Source organism: Lipomyces japonicus, assembly GCF_038497905.1.
Source record: "Lipomyces japonicus strain CBS 7319 unplaced genomic scaffold V1514scaffold_90, whole genome shotgun sequence".
Lineage (NCBI taxonomy): Eukaryota > Fungi > Ascomycota > Lipomycetes > Lipomycetales > Lipomycetaceae > Lipomyces > Lipomyces japonicus.
In genome coordinates this window covers 1-19,413 of record NW_027117902.1, presented here as the reverse complement: position 1 = coordinate 19,413, position 19,413 = coordinate 1, and the positions used below count along the sequence as shown (strand labels likewise).

At 42.0% G+C, this 19,413-nt stretch overlaps 10 protein-coding genes and 1 non-coding gene across 11 annotated transcripts; 5 read left to right on the top strand and 6 right to left on the bottom strand.

The window, feature by feature from the left end:
• Positions 1 to 418: 418 nt before the first annotated feature.
• V1514DRAFT_339047 (uncharacterized protein) lies at positions 419 to 3,427 on the bottom strand. Its single transcript, XM_066928921.1, has 4 exons — positions 3,107 to 3,427; positions 2,866 to 3,031; positions 1,633 to 2,808; positions 419 to 1,553 (listed from the first exon to the last, which is right to left on the bottom strand). Exons 1-4 carry the CDS (start codon positions 3,220 to 3,222, stop codon positions 858 to 860), a joined length of 2,154 nt encoding a protein of 717 aa, XP_066780670.1. The 5' UTR covers positions 3,223 to 3,427; the 3' UTR covers positions 419 to 857.
• V1514DRAFT_354989 (oxidoreductase-like protein) lies at positions 3,406 to 4,422 on the top strand. The gene is made up of 3 exons (XM_066929619.1): positions 3,406 to 3,486; positions 3,540 to 3,601; positions 3,661 to 4,422. The coding sequence occupies exons 1-3, from the start codon at positions 3,461 to 3,463 to the stop codon at positions 4,248 to 4,250; spliced, it is 678 nt and encodes a 225-aa protein (XP_066780669.1). The 5' UTR covers positions 3,406 to 3,460; the 3' UTR covers positions 4,251 to 4,422.
• On the bottom strand, positions 4,260 to 6,135 carry V1514DRAFT_361076 (WD40 repeat-like protein; the record flags this gene model as incomplete). The annotated part of the gene is made up of 3 exons (XM_066929695.1): positions 4,260 to 4,712; positions 4,769 to 5,374; positions 5,428 to 6,135. 3 exons carry the CDS (start codon positions 6,133 to 6,135, stop codon positions 4,269 to 4,271), a joined length of 1,758 nt encoding a protein of 585 aa, XP_066780668.1. The 3' UTR covers positions 4,260 to 4,268.
• A 149-nt stretch (positions 6,136 to 6,284) lies between these two features.
• On the top strand, positions 6,285 to 6,806 carry V1514DRAFT_339039 (uncharacterized protein). Its single transcript, XM_066928920.1, has 2 exons — positions 6,285 to 6,473; positions 6,556 to 6,806. Exons 1-2 carry the CDS (start codon positions 6,291 to 6,293, stop codon positions 6,658 to 6,660), a joined length of 288 nt encoding a protein of 95 aa, XP_066780667.1. The 5' UTR covers positions 6,285 to 6,290; the 3' UTR covers positions 6,661 to 6,806.
• V1514DRAFT_339038 (thioesterase-like superfamily-domain-containing protein) lies at positions 6,681 to 7,677 on the bottom strand. Its single transcript, XM_066928919.1, has one exon. The coding sequence runs from the start codon at positions 7,660 to 7,662 to the stop codon at positions 6,724 to 6,726; it is 939 nt and encodes a 312-aa protein (XP_066780666.1). The 5' UTR covers positions 7,663 to 7,677; the 3' UTR covers positions 6,681 to 6,723.
• Positions 7,678 to 7,822: 145 nt separating this feature from the next.
• V1514DRAFT_322799 (dolichol-phosphate mannosyltransferase subunit 3) lies at positions 7,823 to 8,155 on the top strand (the record flags this gene model as incomplete). Its single annotated transcript, XM_066926140.1, has 2 exons — positions 7,823 to 7,936; positions 7,988 to 8,155. The coding sequence occupies 2 exons, from the start codon at positions 7,823 to 7,825 to the stop codon at positions 8,153 to 8,155; spliced, it is 282 nt and encodes a 93-aa protein (XP_066780665.1).
• Positions 8,053 to 9,215, bottom strand: V1514DRAFT_370251 (putative adipose-regulatory protein-domain-containing protein). Its single transcript, XM_066929982.1, has 2 exons — positions 8,995 to 9,215; positions 8,053 to 8,930 (listed from the first exon to the last, which is right to left on the bottom strand). Exons 1-2 carry the CDS (start codon positions 9,192 to 9,194, stop codon positions 8,159 to 8,161), a joined length of 972 nt encoding a protein of 323 aa, XP_066780664.1. The 5' UTR covers positions 9,195 to 9,215; the 3' UTR covers positions 8,053 to 8,158.
• Positions 9,216 to 9,335: 120 nt separating this feature from the next.
• Positions 9,336 to 11,399, top strand: V1514DRAFT_339034 (THO complex subunit 1 transcription elongation factor-domain-containing protein). The gene has a single exon (XM_066928918.1). The coding sequence runs from the start codon at positions 9,375 to 9,377 to the stop codon at positions 11,226 to 11,228; it is 1,854 nt and encodes a 617-aa protein (XP_066780663.1). The 5' UTR covers positions 9,336 to 9,374; the 3' UTR covers positions 11,229 to 11,399.
• A 1,186-nt stretch (positions 11,400 to 12,585) lies between these two features.
• V1514DRAFT_339032 (uncharacterized protein) lies at positions 12,586 to 13,547 on the bottom strand. The gene has a single exon (XM_066928917.1). The coding sequence runs from the start codon at positions 13,504 to 13,506 to the stop codon at positions 12,694 to 12,696; it is 813 nt and encodes a 270-aa protein (XP_066780662.1). The 5' UTR covers positions 13,507 to 13,547; the 3' UTR covers positions 12,586 to 12,693.
• Positions 13,548 to 15,563: 2,016 nt separating this feature from the next.
• On the top strand, positions 15,564 to 17,147 carry V1514DRAFT_361070 (uncharacterized protein; the record flags this gene model as incomplete). The annotated part of the gene is made up of 1 exon (XM_066929694.1): positions 15,564 to 17,147. The coding sequence occupies exon 1, from the start codon at positions 15,846 to 15,848 to the stop codon at positions 17,145 to 17,147; it is 1,302 nt and encodes a 433-aa protein (XP_066780661.1). The 5' UTR covers positions 15,564 to 15,845.
• A 1,961-nt stretch (positions 17,148 to 19,108) lies between these two features.
• V1514DRAFT_t122 lies at positions 19,109 to 19,180 on the bottom strand. The gene has a single exon. It is a non-coding gene; the product is annotated as a tRNA-Cys (tRNA).
• Between the last annotated feature and the right edge of the window lie 233 nt (positions 19,181 to 19,413).

Genomic DNA, 19,413 nt, shown 5'->3' with positions numbered 1-19,413 from the left:
GAAGTTATAGCAGAATGCATTATTATATTTTTATTGAAGAAAAAAATCAAAAAAAATCAAAAAAAATCAAAAAAGAAAAAAAAGGCTAGTTATGAATCTGAGTCGGTGATTGCGATATTCAATAGGAAAGCTGAATGACTGTATTTGGAAAACGCGGGTCACGGCTGTGGTGTATATGGCTGGAGATCTTTGCAGTACTGGGGGGTATCTGTGCAATTCCTTGTATGAGTTGACGGCTTTAAAATGGTCTGCTATCCTATTTTACTGAAGAAATTTTCGACACTGGTGATGGTGTATTGAACTCACGGGGTTAGTTCCCAAAGTTTGTGGTCAAAATGTTGATCTGCGGGCGATGATGGGATGGAAGAATTTTGTACATGAGTCTTTTGAGATGAATTCATTGAGGACTATGAGATGTGTGAAGTGAAACTTTTAGAGGAAATACATTGAAATAACTAGCTTAAAGGTTTGCACGTAAGTCGCGGTGTTTGGCATCTAAGGCAACCATTAACCAAACTCGAGCTGAACCCAAAATATGTATCGATTCAGTCATTACTTGAATTTGTTGCATATATAATCTTGTAGTTTGACAACAGCCATGAGTATCTAAACATTTGCGCACTGATGTGTTGCATGTGACACACATATAATAATCCTATAGTTAATTATATTGCGTCAATTAAACAGAATCAATCAATCAATCAATATACATTCTGCATTACTTCACAACATAGGTTCAACCTGAAGTTTCAAAAATTTTTTTTTTTTTTTTTTTGAGCGCAATGAAGTTAGTTTAACTTTTCAGCCATACGAATTCATGAATAATTTGATTACAATAATATAGTACATTCTTCTTTTCAATATGCAAACAAACATTTGTATTGCAACGTGCGACTGCCCAGTAAATCCCAATCCTTGACCCCAATCCACATCTCGGCGGCAATTTTTAACTTGACAAAAACCGCTGCCCCTTTCCATGCCAACATGGTTGGATCCATATCTCTTGGCGTGGGCATCACCGCCACGTTAGGCACATTCCCGCCGCTACCGTTAACACCGCGACCAAACTTATCACCAGCCCACATGCGGATACGATCTTCTAATAATTTATTAAATGCCGGAATACTAGCGGCACCGCCACCGACAAGCATGATGTTTTCAAATAACCTCTTCGCCTTGCCTTCATCCTGCTTCGTGGTTTGCCATATTGATTCAATAATGGCTTGGTCCAGCGGAGCAGCAATTACGGTCCGCGTGTCTAAAAGTCCCAAGGTTAAGGTTTGTGGTGTCGGACCAGCTGCAGCTCGTGACGCTGCGTTGCCGGTCAAAGATCCCAGGCCAGTCGTTGTGGCGGTTACGGCTGCCGCCGTATGCGTAATCGTCGGCGCAAAATCCGGAACTGGTGTGCCCGCAACTGACGATGTCGGCGTGTCATCTGCCGCGACCGAAGCAGCAGAAACTAATAATTTTGACGGCTTTGGCGTTGAAACGCCTGCTGGTTGTAAAATCGTCGAATCAGCATACTGCGCGTACAAGTTGACCTGTGCTTCGGACTGTTCACACCCCCGCCCCCCCAGAAAAGTTAGTGCCGAAATAAAATGACTATAGAATTAAACATTTTTGAATACTCACATAAGGATCATTAAATGTGCCATCGTACAAATCGACCGACCTTTCAAATAATTGATGCCGGTGCCAAAGTCGTTTGGAAATATTTTCAAAAATGTCGGGGAAAAAATATGCCATGGGGGCCAGTATGACTTCATCAAACGTTTTAAACGAATACTTGTGAGTGGGACTTCCTGGAGCTCGTTGATAGAAATTATACAATTGCACAGTGATTTCGGCATCATTCGTGGTTACGAATTTGCTCTTGATGTCTTCCATCAAGGCCCAATCGTAATAGCGCTTGTTTAGATCCAACTCAGTATAGGGGAAATTTGACTGCGTCAGTAACTTTGCCAGCAACGCAGTAATATCATCACCGCCATAAGGTAAATTAACTCTTGAATCTGTCACGCACAGCCCCTCATCTACGCATGTGATTGCCGTCTTTTGGGCTCCAATATCAACCACGCAAGCGGAAGAAATGCCGGCGCCGAACGCGGCAGCCACTGATTCTTGCAACACGCATACGCGGGACACGGATAAATCCCTGAACCATAATTCGATTAATTCAGCTACTTGAGCCTTATCGTACAAATCTGCAATCACTAACACGACGGAGTATTGGGCCAAGGTTTGGGCCGATGAAATGCCGAGTTGTTGCTTAATTGCATATTGGAAAATAAGTGCCAAATCATCAAGCATGGCTTGCCTGGTGCCATAATCTTGCTCGTTGAAAAATCCATGCAGAATTGGCCATGATAATTTGTATCTCGGTCGTGAATCAGCCGGGATCTTGAGTGCCTGGTCACCTATAAAAAATTTAGGCGCCCGGGGGGTTTGTAAGTTCACGTCGGTCCATTCGATCCGGTACGGATCATTATGATCAGGTATTTCTTCAGGTATCACTCGCTTGTTGAACGACGTAACGGATTCATGTGAATTTGATGGAATCCGCCGCTTGTAAAACCTCATGCGTTCTTTAAAATCTGCCTGCATGATTTTATAAACACGTTCAAATTGATCATTATTATTATTATTATCATTATCATCATTATTATCATTATCATTGCTATCATTCTCATTTTCGTTGTCGATCCGGTGAGCAATCACGGCTGGCACGGTTTTTGCATACGCATCTGAACCAAGGCCGATGCGAATATTTCTCGACCCATGATGAATAACAATTATCTTCGCCTCCTCCTTTTATTTAGCCTTGGTTAATAACTATTCTTTAAAATCTTTTAGCATGCGTAGTACCTGTTGTTCATCATCATCAATGTCCATTTCGTCATCATGTTTACCGTCCACGGTAGCCGGTTTTTGTTGTTGTTTTTGTTGTTGTTGCTGCTGTTCCTTAACCCTGGCAAAATCCTCAGCAACCTGCCGTAAAACAATCGCTTGATCGTCTCGTTTTAAGTATTCTCTATTAACACCGCATGTTAATTCATCACATTAGTTACATTTAAAGAAAAAAATAAATTCACCATAGTTTACATACGTGTAATAATTTTTTTGATTAATCGCCTGCGCTTGAACAAAACTGGTAGTTTTCAACCGTCCTTCATCTCGCTTAAGACCTAAATCTGGCGGCTTAACATTTTTCCTGGGAGCCATTTTTTGTTTCCGTTACTAGAACCCGTTTTCTGTATGCAACTATTCAGCCAATGAAGCCTGTAAACTACACATTTCATTCTGCTTGCTTTCAAGGTTTCAACATCAATCACGTGACCTTTAACGGGATGTGCGGCGACCGCATCCAACTACAGATAAATAGATTACATGTCAACTTGCAATAAAGAAAAACACGATTGTTGTTTTTATTCCATTGGTAGGATATACATCTCTTGAGTCAATGATGATAATACGGACAAACAGGATGTGAGTAATACTTGTTATGGACTACAATTAAATCTGACAATAATGGGGGCAAGTCATGTGCGAAAATTTCATGCCGGATCTGTGCACTGCAAGAATCCTTATCTGTTCTACGACCGTGTGTATAAGAGATATACTTTGTTTATAGGTTTAAACTAACGATAAGAAAACGTATAGTGAGTAAAATACCATACCATGATAATAAAACGAATAATCCCACGGGCCAGCACTATTTCCGACAGCAACAACACGAACTAAAAATTCGAGAACCAACCGCTCAGGAACGGGCGCGCATCGTGTTTGGTTCCCGCCTGACCGGTCCAGAACGACAACGACAACTGGAATCTCAATATCGAACAATTTTGGGAGTTAAAGTGCCACCACGACCGATTGAACCAGATAATTGTTGCATGAGTGGGTGCGTGAATTGCGTGTGGGAAGGGTTTAAGGACGACGTGCAAGATTGGCAGGTTAAGAAACGAGCAGCGATTAATGCGCTGGTTAAGGCTGACAGGCTTGATCTTTGGCCGGCAGATTTCGGACCAGCTCCGCATAAAGATCAGGTGAAAGTTGCTGGTAGTGGTAGTGGTAGTGGTAGTGATGAAGATTGGCAACGGCAGGCAGAGAGGAAGGAAGAGGAAGCAGCCTGGCAAGGAGTGGACGTGGGTATTCGAGTATTTGTAGAAAACGAAGCCCGCATTAAGAAACGGCATCAAGAACGGCTTGCACAGCAACAGCAGCAACAGCAGCAGCAGGTAGCATTATAGATAAGGGAAATTTAAATGTTATTGCATGACTTCAATTTCGTACATCAAGATTACATCTGTAGGTGACCCTTCCCAGCCGCGGTTGCCGCCGGCTGTTATCATGAACCGGCATGATTGGTCCACAATAACGTCCGACACAGTACCGCCATGATGACCGGGCACAATTAAGAACGGCACTGTAGAAGATACTGAGGCTGGAGTTGAGGTTAAGAATGAGGATGACGTAACAGCAGCGGCAGATAAAGACGTCGACGCCTGCAAGTCATATAGTCTAATATTATCATATGATGCGCAGACCAGATGTCGCCCATTTGGCATGGGCGTCACGCAACTGACCGGACCTGATCCGGCGGGTAGTTTGATTGACCGGGCAGGCATGTTTAGATTATGCACGGAATATTCATCGAACGTACCGTTTCGTCTACCAATGTAGACGTGATTACCATCCAACGACCAACAAGTCTAGCAAGGTTAGCAGGTTTTAGATATACCCATGTAAATATTCAGCTTGGACATACGCTCATGGCCCATGGTGGCACGCCGGGTTTTAACGTGATATTAGCAACCGGTTCACGGGCTCGCATGTCCCAGACTTTGGCCTTGCCATCGATTGAAGCAGAAACAAATTCATTGATTGAGACCGCAGGTTTGCTGTTGAAACTATCATCAGCAGCACCTTGTTCGGTTTCGATATTGGCGGAGTTTTCAAGTCCAAGGTCAATTCTGGCTTCAGGTTCAGAAACAGGTTCACGTGCATTCTCGTTATTTTCGTTGTCATCATCGTCATCATCACCAAATAAACTCCCCATGCTGGCTGAATCATCGTCACCGGAGTCACGCTTGTCATCAGTATTAGTAGCCGGAACCGGCAGCGGAGTGATGGCATGTCCACCATGAGGACGCCAGGCCAGGGCACTGATCTGACCGGTACTAGATTCAAACGAGCGCACAACTTGACCTGATTGCAAATCCCAATCAATAATTCGCTTGTCCCAAGACCCACTTAGCACGCCGGTTTCATCATGATTAAGTCGCAACACTGAAACAGCGGATTCATGAGCTTGCAGATGAGCATGAATTTTGCCCTCTGCCTGCCTAATAGATTGCAATGTGATTCCGCCTGTCTAAATAAAATTGCAACGTTAGCATGGTTTTAAATAAATGATAATCAACATACGTCGAGACCGGATAAAAGCCATAGAGATTGCGAGTGAACAGCAAGGGAGTACACTGGGGAGACGCGCATATCAGCCAGTTCCGAAGAAGATTGCTGCGGGACTTCATTTTCCCAGTAAGACACAAGCACGCCAGCTTTTGTGATTGAATCCGTGAACGGATGCTTTTGTGCAACGGTTAAGGGCAACTTGCCATTTAATGAAGCAAAGAAATCAAACTTGCGAATAAACCCATCTTGGCCGCCAGTAAATAGCCATCGGGTTGAAATTGGTAAGTCAACACAATTCACACTGGTAGACATTGGTGCTGCCACGTATGGGGCAATGTCATAACCGGTCGCCGTGATGAAGCCTGGTGCTAGGTTGGCATGGTCAAACGTGCGGGAATGAGTGTATGAATAGAAAGTGGCAGGTTTTGATCCGGTTGAATTTGAAATGTCAGAAGTCAACTTTGCCTCAATATCTTTATTGTCATTATTGTTATTGTTATTATAATTATTATTGTTGCTGTTATTGTTGTTGCTACTGTTGCTACTGTTGCTGTTGTTGTCTTCATTGTCTTCATTGTCTTCATTGTCCTCATTGTCTTCCTCGTCATTATCGTCTTCAAGTTCAACATTATCATCTTCATCGTCCAAATCTTGATCGGCATCATTCATCTCATCGTCATCATCACGGTCGTCCTCTGACAGATCAATTGCCGCCACCATGGGGTCGTCTTGGTCCATTTCTTGGTCATTGAGGTAATGACATTCTTAACCGAAGCATCAAATCGCCCGACATGATCCGGGTAACACCACGCGCGAAAGCGTGGTAAATATTAAAAGAAGTAGGTTGATGATGCTCAATTTACCCGTTCATCATAATGAGGTTGACCAGACAATTATTCATGACGGCCAAGTTGACGTTGTTTACGCGAGCCGGGTGCGGACTATGTGATGAGGCGAAGCGCGCAGTGACAACTGTGATATCAAATGCAGCGATTAAACCTGTGTACGCTGAAGTGGACATCGACAATGCTAACCACAGGCAATGGTTTGATAAATATGTGCGTTTGCGTGCCGCGAGTTACGGCTGAGTGAGAGTTAGGGGATAGCATGGCAGTTACTAATTGGAAAATGGCGGTTTAGGCGTTTGACGTGCCGGTGCTGCATTGGCAGAACGACGAGGGCAAGACAGGCAAGATCATGCATCATATTGGGCCGGCTGATGTCCGGAAACTGCTGAGCACGTGACGCGACAAGACAAGACAAGACGTGTTCTATTTTTGTATTGCATGTGTATACTTGGATATGTGTTTACAGTCTACTTTTAAGTCTTAGCACTCCTTCTTGCACGACCGATGCCACGAGGACGCCGGTAGATGCTGAATATAATGAACCGTAGACCAAAGCCCGGTCAGAGCCGGACCAAGGCGAATGCATGACGTAGAGCAACCAGTCATCAGCTCTAAACGATGGTTGGTGGAAATAGATAACATGATCGAGCGAGACCATCATGGCCACGTTGTCAGCAGGTACTTGGTTGACCCTGGCGGCAGTGCCCAGTAGCGCCACGTCGGACAAGTATGCCAGCGCGGTGGCGTGAGCGCGAGGGTCGGCAATCTTGCCTTTTGCCCTCACCCACACTTGATTCTTTATCGACGACGACGACGACGACGACGACGTAGATGACGTAGACGCGACAGGCCGTGATTGGGTTGGTAGAAGCCTGAGGTTTGCCGCATTGGCCAGTTCGTACCTGGAGATTGCACCCCGAGCATGCAGGTCAGCCACCTGATCAACGTAGTCCTTGACCTCGTCAGGCTGAGGCAAATTTGCTCCGGGGTATGGCATCTGGTGTTTAACCCCATCACTATCATTGCCATTGCCATTGCCAGAGCTTGCACCGACTACTTGAAAAGATACAGTGGTAGTAAAGATACACTTGCCACGTTGGCAAGCCTGCACAGTGCGGGTCACAAACGACCTTCCATCACGCACCCGCACGACGGAGTAGTCTATAGCCAGAGACGCATCGCCAGCCAGAATAAAGTAGCAGTGCATAGAATGCGGGGCGAACGAGTCACCGTCCACGGTCCTCCATGCCGCAGTCAAGGCCTGGGCAACAACTGTGCCGCCAAATACGCCACGGGCACCCGGTGGCTGGTAGAGCTGGTCAGGATCTGACCGAAAAAAGTCAAGCGAGACCGGACGAAGTTCGAGCACACGCTCAATGGGTGCTGGCACGGACGACATGGGCAACAACGATCAAGTTCGAGTCGAGGGCTTGGGGTTATTTAGCAAAACTATTATATATCCCTGCCCCAGTAATGTCACGTGCCGGGGACTTGAAATATATTAAGCTGCACTTTGAATTTGTCCTGCCCCTGCTGCGAGATTCTCACCCCTCCTAGTCATGACCAAAGCAGCCAACGCTATCGCCAAGGTGGCCATTACCGTGGTCGTGTACTACTTGATGCTGACCGGCCGGCTGCAAACGTCGGCCACGGTGCAAGCTCATTTACCGTGGGTATGACCACCCGAGAATAATAGTATGCATTGTTTTGCTAATACGGCACAGGTGCCTGCATGGGCGGTGGCCTGCGTGGCCGTTTACGCACTGGCGTCGCTGGCAGTGGCAGTGTGCAGGGTCAAGACCCGGGTCAGCGCCTACGAGGACCTGGTGCACGACGTGGCAGCGGCCCGTCGTGACCTGCACGACCGCGGCGTCCAGGTTGCAGTTACATAACATTCACGACCTGCTTTCATTCTCTGTCAATACAACTCGTTTACGCATAGTCTTGGCCTCTTTGCCTTTGCTGCCACCCTCGCTCTGACCTGACACGGTCGTAAAACCACGACCGCCGGGACCACGGCTACTGATACCATGGCTCCTGTCACTACCACTACCACTACCACTACCACTACCACTACCACTACCACTACCACTACCACTACCACTACCACTACCACTACCGATGCCCACTACCGATGCCCATGTAATCGCCGCTGCAGTCATCTGAACGAACCACAGCATCGTCACGCCGGCGACGAAGCCGGCTATGTAGTGGTGCCGCATCATGTACCGCACGCCGTCCAGCTCGGCCACAAGTTCCACTCGCACGCCGTACGTGTGCACGCGCCGGCCCAAGCCCACCCTGATCGCTCTTACGCCGTGACTCAAAATCGTGCCACTAGCCATTGTAACCCGAACTTGCTTGGCATGGCCATCTCCTCCGCTTCTTAGTGCCCTCACTGGGAACGTTACCACGGTCTCTAGCGCTTGATGCAGCTCAGACTCGTACGGCACAATTGCTGGTCGGGCTGACCGCACCGCCCCTGCGTCACCGTTCTTGCCAGCCTGTAAGGCTGGAATAATGTCCATGTACACCATAAAATTGCCCAGGTCCTGGTTATACCGGCTGGCTGGCACGTCCAGCACAACTTGCACCGTGTACGCCGTGTCGGTCGACATTACGTCCATTTCAACCATGCCCGTGCCTTCGATCTGATCCGCCCTGGGCCTGTACTTGTGAGCCATAATTGTCCATCATTATTATAAAAATCATGCACCATAATGATTAATACTTTGCATAGTTGAGATATATCGGCACCGTCACCTGGTCGTGCGGCACATAGGCTCGATATATGACCACGTACGTGCCCACCGATGTGACCACCGCGATTAATGACGCAAGCACTATAATATACACTTGAACGTAGGTTCGAATCGCATTTTTAGACCATATCACACTGGCGGTTTTGTATAACGGATATAGCAGGCCCATCTCAAACTGTGCGCGTTACTGATCCAGTTCGATATAGTTGTAGTGATGCAACGATGCTCATAACTTAAAGTCAGCGAAGGGTATTGTACGCAAAACTAATTTAATATAAAATATAACCTGGTAGCAGTCGTTGCAGAGACTTGTATTGCATGTAGAAGTTAAGCATTGCTTCAAGCATCAATGGACAGGCAGGCTCATGTTAACGATCTGCAAGCTCTCGTAGCCGCAGTGCCAGACCGTGCTGATGTGCTCACTACTCCATTAGTTGCATCTAATGATCTCCTCGCTCGCATTCAGACTTTCCATGAATCTGTATCTGCAAGCCTGCGCTCTTCTTCATTTGCTTCTGCGTTCGAAACCGCAGGCAAGTCCGTCGTGTTATCTCTGTCGTCATCATTATCATTATCATCTGTCGATGCCATTTCAAACTTGCTTGATTTGGCCCTTATCTTAGCTTCATTAGGTCATACCACGTTAGTGCCCGTGCATGTGCTTATTGAAGACGTGCTCGATGTGCACGCCATTGATTGGTGCCAGTCTTTTTGGCCTTTTTTGCAATCTCGCCAATTACAATTAGCTCCAATTACGCTAATTGGTTCTCGCCAACCTGGTTCAATCCTTATTCGTTATTGCAATGCTATCCTGCGCAGGATATCCAAAATTCAAACTCCTCAGTTTTCCGGTCAAGTCCTTGCGTTCTTGTCTCAAGCGTTCCCCATGAATGAAAAATCTGCCTTAAATCAAAAGGGTGAATTTAATGTTGACAATATTACCGAATATGATCATGACAATGATGATGATGATGATGACGACGCCACAGCTACTACAACGGAAGTGTATGCTAAATTTTGGCAATTGCAAGCCGTGTTTGCCGACCCTATCGCTTTGCTACATTATCCGTTACGATTGATTCAATTACAACAAGACTTGCAACTTGTCTTGGCTGAATTGCAAAAATATTCTTCCATTGGCACTGTCTCAACTACATCGTCAACGTCATTTCCATCCACGTTCGTGCCCAAGTGGCTGACAAACCAAAGCTTGTTCGAATTAGAATTGCGAGACGTGTCATTCAGACGTACTATTTACATTCAAATTTACCTGCTAGCAGATTTTCTCGTCCATCATTCTCGCGACTCGTCCTCGTCACCACCATCTAAGGCTCCATTACATGGACCCCAATCACAATCAAACGTGGTGTTGTCCTTTCCCAATTCGGTACCTACAGAGCAAACTAAATTTTTTAAGTCAATCCTTGACTCTATCGTCAACCCGCCAAAGCCATCAGCTAAATCCAACAATAATAACAAACACCCGATTGACCTCGATGCAAATTTCATCCGCTCTCTCATCACCGTGGTAACTCGCGACCACGCTTGGCAATCGTGGAAGGCCACTGGCGTGCGAGATATTGAAATGCCTCAAATTTTGGCCAAGGAGTTATCGGAGTCGTCACAAGCGATTACTGGTATGCGAGGGTTAAAGAGACCCTACCGGTTCTTGCTGGGTACGCCCGCCTTGCATCGGTTAAATACTACCGCCACCGGTACGACTTTATTGCGCAGCCCGGCTCGTCATGCCGTGCCTGCGCCGGATAAATACCGTTTACAGGTCATCACTGCTACCAAGAAACTGAAAGTAAATGATGATGATCAAGCTGGTGATGGTAAGAATGACGTCAAACAGGCGATTAGTAGTGCAGAATGGAGAGGCTTGCGTGCCGGCAGGGCTAGGGCCGACTTGTGGAGGGACAACTTTGCATCCGTGGCGGCCCATGGCTTGGAAGGGTTTTACATGCAAGCAGATACCACCACACCGGCTGTTAATGCCACTAAAGTGAAACAGACTGATTATAAAAAAGAAGAACAAAAGAATAAAAAACAACAGGAACAAAATGATAACGGTGATGGCAATCAAGTTAATTCTGATTCACGGACTCGCGACTCTGACGAATTAATTCCCACCGACACTGCGCCTATCAAGGAATCAATAACAGCAACAGAAACCGCGGAGAAGAATGGTCAAAATGGATAAAAAAAATCAATGTTTAAATGTATTATAATAATTTAAAAATTCAAAAAATAACAAAATAACAAAATTCTTATCATAATAGTTATCATTTCTATATATTAGCTTATAAAATTAAAGTTAATTTACTTTCTCCACGAAAAATTGATGCTAATATATTCACTTTTTTTTTTCGACCAGCTAGTTATATGGAAACCAAAACAGCAAATTTGAGGTTGTATTTTGATATTTACAGAACAAGTCCAAAATCATCACCGCAATTTTACTTCTTCAGACGCTCAAATACTGCTACCCCCATTACCACGGTTAACTTGGAGAATTTAAAATTTTGATGATGACAACGTATCAAGTAAAGTTGAAACCCATCAGGAAACTTTGAAATAAATCACATAGCTTTAAATCATTAAAACCTGGTTACGAAGCCGAAGAGACCATATATCAGCTCAATCAAACTTCGTACTAGATGTTCGTTTTTATAGTATTCCGTCATCCAATCATTAGTAGTTTTGTACTAAATATATTACAAGCAAGGTCGAGATGTAACCGTATGTGTTTCATGATTACCATCGATTTCCTTTTGTTGGACCGACGATTGCAAATGATTTCTATCTAATATATGGAATCTCATTCTTCGCGGCATATCGCTCTTATCGTCAGAAGCAAACTGCCGGTTAGGTGGCCGCATTCTGTTCAGTCTCGCTTGACATATTAATTATATGCTCACTGCTAAATTTCTCTGCAGTTGGCTCCAAGTTTTCGGAAGCTGGAAATACAAAGGTGGCGCTATAAAGATGCTGCCATAAAACTCAAGTCACTTATTATATAGAATGGCACAATGAAAAATAATACTTTTTGTATTAAACCGTAAGTTCTCTTTGTTTTAGTTTAGCATATTATTAGTAAAAAAAAATTATCATGAATTAGGAACACTTCTTTTTTTTTTTTTTTTTGCTAGAGAGATTATTGTCGGACTCTTTGAGCCTAATTTATTCCAGCGCTGTCCAGTCGTGTTAATTTACTGCATCACACACATGATATGTCATTCATTCTGCAAGCGACTACCATTATACTACAAGTTATAGGGGTCGGGGTCGGGGTGACCCCCACGGTTGATGGAGGACAAAAATACTGAAAGAGGAAAACTACAACATTAATTGAAAATAAACTTAAATGCATTATATGTCAATTATATTAGTGTCAGAACACCAGGTTAGGGCTAGTAACCTAACCCCAGTAACTATATAATGCCGGAACTGCGGCAACTTCCTAATACCGCTCTTCTCTCCTTAGCGTCAACTATCTACTTCGGTTCAGTCTTCTTGGAGCGCGCTGGTAATAAGAATGTCTACTTGTTATAACTAACTCTGTATTGTATATACTTATGTAATAGATTATATTATTAATTCTCCCAACCCTAACCTGCCGGTGGGGACATTACAATTATAGAATCACGTGCCAGTACAATTAGTTCTCATAGTTTTTTTGTTTTTTTACATGCTCTTTTTGCAGGCTCGTATTTATAATCTTTAAAAATGGTTAGAAACATTTCCTTGCCTGCGTTTGCAAGGTCCACACAAACGAGTTTGATGTACGGTTGCTTGTTATACAATATTGACGCCAAAACGTTGACGTCGACACTGTTGAACTTCATGTTACAATTCTTTGCTGCAATTTCAACCATCACGTTAAATGATGTCTTAAACAAAATGAAACTGTTCAGTTCTCTCGTTACTCTGTACACGTGTTGATTTTTATGGTTTTTGTCCAATTTCATTTTGGAGTACCATAACGGTGTCAACGCAATATCGACATGATTTAACAAAAACGAGCAAGTTGACAATTTTAAAATTGTAAATATTCGTTGCAAATTTTTTAAAATGCATATACGTCCACCCTTGCGCTTGTGCTGTTCGTTAGAATCATTTGAATCTTTCTTGTTCCTGCATCTATCGCAATAAGTTTTGTATTCTTCCGGGGTGATTGACCATTCGCATTGAATCCTGAATACAGTAATGTCATCTTTCAAGGCAATACATGGTGCTGGAATTTCAAATTTGACAGATTTAAACGTGAAAGCTCGAGTTTTTACATGCTCGATTATTTCATACGGCTGCAAATCATTAAACTTTGCCGAGTGAAGCCGAAGTGATCTAACATTAGCCTGGTCGTATATATTGTCAAATATTGTTTCATATTTTGTTGTCAGTTGTTCTGTAATTGTATCATACTGAATCTGTTCAGGTGTGGGCAATGAGTTGAATATCCTAATGTATGACTTTTTCATAGACTCGTCATCAGTCTCATAATTTTCATCTTCTTGGTTGTTGTCAGTGATTTTCGGGATTGGGGTCGGGGTTGGGGGTCTGTTATCAATATCTTGCTGCACTAACAGTTGCAAACAGTCCCTATTTTGATTACAATTTTCGCGGTTTATTGTCGTTGTCGTTGTTAGCGTCGTTATACACGGCGGTTGAGTTGTCAAGTTCTGTTCAGTCGGGCTCGGCATATTGTTTAGCTCAAACTCACCTCTAATTCTGTTTGAAACTGACTCTTGTTGGGTTGAAAAATAAAAAGTTTGCCATACAGAATCTGAACAATTAATAGCACTACTAATCTCATTAGATTGTGAACAAGCTTCAGATAACCACAATTCATTGCCAACGTTTGTTGTAGTAGTGGTTGATGTTGTGTTTTGCTCTGTCTGATTTAGCACATTAACATTAAAAATTTCATTTGTGGCAACTGATTCTGCCGTACGCAATTGAGCTGAGTTAAATGGCGTTAAAGATGCCGACGACAATAACGACGACGACGACAACGGTGATGATAATGACGAGAAGGAGGATGACAATGCCAATGCCAATGGCAACGGGAACGGAAGTGATGTAGATGACAATGCGGTTTCAAAGCTTAAATCACCGAACTCGTTAGAGGCAAATGGAAGAATTGAAAATAATGTTTCATTATCAAACGCGTTTGCAACAAACAATACGTTTTCATGGTTTTCATTTGACATATTTTATGTCGATGGAAGAATTTTGACCTTTTTTTGCTTAATTTTGCTAAAAATTTACTGTTAAAACTTTTGGAATACTTTATATTTATATTGTTTTACAAGTCTAATTTTCTTTTTTTGAATGAATAGTTTTAAAAGAAAAAGGAATTTCCTTGTAAGATGACTGTAAAACTTTTGCCTCAATCTGGGAAAAAGAAGTTATTTTTATTATTACGTGAAGATCTTTTCGCTCAAAGAGTGCTTTGGGCTAAAAGATCAACAGCTGTCAGATTTTGCAAGTTCCTAATTAGAACAGATGATTTGCATCCGTTATCGTTAACCGATTTTAAAGTTTGTTACGTGAGGAAATTAAGCTTGTACAAGCGCGCCACGGATTTCGGAAATCCCCTGATAATTTTAATTTATTCCTCGGTCCGTTTAACACAGCGGCAACTTGAGTCATGGCAACATGAAAAGTAGGACAACTCAACAAAAACTAAATAAAAATGTTTTGTGCATAACAAAATACTTGACTTAACGCTGTAATATTAATTATTTTAATTTACGCAGGGTTATTATTGAACCTGTTTTGTAAACAAGCGCACATGAGATGTACGGTTGATATTGGTTAGGCTCTGGTCAGGGTTGAATAGTGACTATATTATATAAGCAACGTTTTCTCTGTAAATATGTCCATTTCATCGTCACAATTAAAACTAACTGATCTGGCATACAAGCTGTAAGCACTGTGCCTTGTTACATTTTTTGCTTTCAATAGATACAGATGCGTATGGAAAAATTTGTTTTAAAGTCTCCAGTAAACGTAGCAAACTGTTAAAAATATAAAAATTGAACATTATCAAAATTGACAACCATTATTAAATATAAGCCCAAAAAGTGGACTGCGAAGAAATATTGAATTATTGATGCACTGGCTATATCGGGCGTAACTGTTAACTAAGTTTAGTGATGAAGATCGATTGATGTATTCCGTAGCCAATAGTCATCGCGTGTGAACTAAATCAATTACGTATTCCAACTCTATGTAGTCAAGTACAATGTTATTTAGTTTTTATTAAATTAACTTATACGTTAAATTCTAACATCCAAATCTAGCAAAATGATCGGCTTATTATCACAAATGACCATTCATGTGATCATCTCTGTTCACAAGTTTTCATTTGACTCGCGTAAATCCTTGTGCCTACGAACCACGTGCAAACAACGCTAACTTTCCTGACCCTATATCATTTCAAGCCGCGAACTGTGCGGCGCAAATGCTTAACTGCCCCAGACTTTTTTCAATCATTTGTTCGAATTACGGTAGGTACATTTCATTTATTATAGGACGCTAATCATTTCGCCCAAAACACTCTTTAGGCCAAAAGATCTTCATTTTAATAATACTTGTTTTTAGTCCCCTCTCCCGGATCACGATACTTTCAAAATCATGCCGCTCTTTTCACCCAAAATGGACATTAAAAAACCTTTCCTGTTGATCTTTTCGCTTAAAGCAAGTCATAATACAAACACTATTATTGTATTTTTTATAAAAGGCTCAGCGTGTGTCAACATGATGTGTTGTTTTTTTTACAATTCAAGAAAGTGCCTTATTACATCACCTCACGATGGCTGAACAAGAACTGCAAAACTTGCTTTCCAACATGAATAACTCTTTAACAAGTACATCAATATCGTCATTTGAAGAGTTTATGGATTTCGAGCCATTTATAAACTCGGATGATTCAAACTCGTGGTCTTCGCCCTTGGATTCGGACGAAAACATGGCAAATGCCATCAACCAATTCTTTGCCGACAAAGAAACTGAAGCCATAGTGGAAATTGTCGAAGTCGTTGTCGATCGGCAACAAGATTTACAAAACAGACAAAATTCCCCTTGTCCACCAGCGCCTGAACTTCAACAGACTATCCCGGAACCTACTCAAAACAATATCCCAGAATGGTGTCAATATTTACAAGACAGCATTGTACGCGACAGCCAGTTTGAATTAGGAGACGCGGAAACAAATGAGGTTTCAAACGAAACCTTTCCAGAAAATCCGACAACTGATATCCCCAGTTCCAACGAGGAAAATTCAATCTACTTGTTGCAAAAAGAAAAAAAAAAAACGCAGACGATTAGTCGTGAACTAAACGACAAATCATATATTCGGCAATTTGCTGCTTTTCCTACTCCCGAGCAACTCGTATTTTGTCGATTGAACGTTTTGCTGACAACGTCAATTGAAGAACGCATTGACAATGATTATAATCCGGTTGTCTTTCGGTCGCTTAAACTTAAAGGTCACAAGTTCCATGACAGCCAACCTTTGGAACTGATTCAGCATGTGCACCGCCGGGCATTTTCATTTGCAGGTCCCAAAGTTGAAATACCTGCTCCGGTAATTGCTCAAGATAATGACATTGCCGTTTTCAGAATTCATTGCGAATGGGAAATTTTGAATTGCGAATATGAAGATTATCGCAATGCAAAGACAGATGCCAAACGAATATCGACCAAGGAAAACTTGAATCGCATATTTAAAATTTTAGAGCACGGCAATTGCTCGTTTCAAAAAAATTATTTTGACGTTGTATTGACACCGTTGTGGCATTCCAAGATGAAACTGGTCAAAAATAATCCGCAGCCATTCACGTACAGAGTCTGCCGGGAGTTGAATAGTTTTCTGCTGTTCAAAACATCGCTCAACTTAATGGTTGAGATTGCTGCCAAAAAATGCAATGCAACTTTTAACAGTGTGGATGCAAACGTTTTGGCCTCGATATTATATAAAAGGCCACGGGTCAAGGAGTACTGTACAAGATTGGCATATGATGGAAAATCAATGTATCAAACTCTTTTTAAAGACTACAAATATGAGCCAGCAAAGCGGGTAAGCAAGCACAATTTTTTTTTGAAGTTTTTTTAAATACAAAAGGTTAATTGCCATAATAGTCAAATCAAGCCACATAACTACTAGAAGAGAAATGTGATGATCAAAACTGGAATTGAAAATGCAAGTACATGTTTTTTTTTTTTTTTTTTTTTTTTGTCGTACTCCATGAGTCTATTGTCATGTTTATACTAACACGTTCACTGTCTAGACAGTCAACATTTAAGAAAAATTCAACCAATTGGTTATTGCATGGCGTTACAAATGGTTTGATTTAATTTTGTTTTGCAAGTCGGAGTTTGGGTAATCATGGTGGGAATTTTCAAGTTTAATGTATAATAAAATCAAATTTTTCATAAAAACCCAACAAATCTTGTTTTCGTAGTTTATTTTTGAAGTCAATTAATATTTGATTAATGACATGATTGTAGTGGCCTACCGATTTGATACAAACTATAACTATGCGGGTATGTAGAAAAATTGACCCCTGACTGAGATGAGGTATAAATTTAAACAACTCCACAATAAATTGCAATTGTACCCATCATAGTACAAAGCCCAACGAATCAACAAAAATTCCAACGAGCAAACTAAAAGATTAAGGAATTTCATTATATCGTCAAAGTCTCCTTTCATTCATAATATTAAGACTAAGTTGTTGTGAAGTATATATAGACCTGAAGTTGGCGTATTTAGCGTTTCTGGAATGCCCGGTATCGGAATAGATATGGGAACCACAGATCGCTCATCTAGCCCCCAGCCGTCCCGGTAGGGAAGAATTATACTGTCCAGCACCAACGACAAAACGCACGCAAACGAAATTATATATTATATATGCAGATGTTGTCTGCATATCCAGAAAGAAACTGCTGTTTTTCGGACAGCACCTTAGGCCATTCCAGAGGTCAAGTGGTCGGCGGCAGTAAGGGTACCTAACGCAAGGCCAGTGGTAACTTTGAGAGGGAAAAAAATAATCAAAAACTATTATAAATGGCTTGACCCTCTGATTTTTTTAAACAGGATTTTGTTTACTTGTAAAAGTATTTTTGTGTAGCATTTATTTCTGTAGATGGACATAATATATGAAGTCTGATTAAATAAATAAAAAAATCTAAATCGAGCTTCAAGTGTTAATAACTGATCGACGAGCGCACCAAAGATAATTTATATTTTTGTTATAATCGAAAATGTTGACGAACAAATTTAGTTGAAAACTAAATAAATAAATTAGGTGCACTGATTAAATAGTGTGCACCAAGTCTCAACTAAACTTAGTGATGGAAATTCGCGATCAACAAAAGTGTTGACCTCCGTGGCTCCGTAATCAAGACACGCAGACAAAGAAAGCAAAAGAAACTTTTAATGTACACGGAAATACAACGTGTCCCGCAAATGTACATTTATTAGCCACCGCGTAGAAGGTTGAACACTGGTTTGCTACCCTTATGGGAGAGTTATCAAGTTCCTTCTCCCACTTAACACTGAGAGCTGAAAAGCAACGCGAATTATAGTAGCCACTATTCCAAGCAGTTTAGTTATATATATTATAGTCGAGTTAATTACGATTCCTATTATTATTATTAACCAATTCCTTGTCGAGTTGATCTATTTATTTAAGTGACCGTGCTCAACGATCTCAGACGATTACCGTTCTCACTAAACTACAAAAACTAGAGGGGGTAACTTTTTCCCAAAATAATTGAGTGTCCCAAACGCGTCACTAAATAGTGACAAGATAAATTCAAACTGAAATAAAACAAGAACCCACGAATAACTTAAAAACTGACGAGGGAAAAATTCTAATTTAATAGAAGAGTTTTTATTACGATGACAAAATCTCCGTTTATTGATAATAAATATTAAGACGAAGTTGCCCAGCATTTCCGAGAATATACTCCAACATCAAGCTTCGTCAATAAAAACTCTATCAAAATCAAACATGCCAAAAGGAAAAAATTATTGGACTTTGGGTAGTAAAACAAAAAAAATATTATCAAAGCTTGCAACCGGATTCGAACCGGTAACCTCGGGATCTGCAATCCTACGCGCTGCCATTGTGCCATGCAAGCTTAGATATAAAATTTTTTGAACAAGTCCATCTCAGCTTCCAAACCATCACGTGTCATGAATAGGCACTCAAGACCACCGCTTTTTCAACTGCGATCGCATAGCGCCTCTCTGGCCGCGGTGGACACGGCAAGAGGTTTTGTCCGGCCCCTTAGCAACCTCACGGGCAGCTTTCCACGCAACGGTGATATCTGCAGTCCAAGACTTACATCGATCCCGACGTCGCTACCCGTTT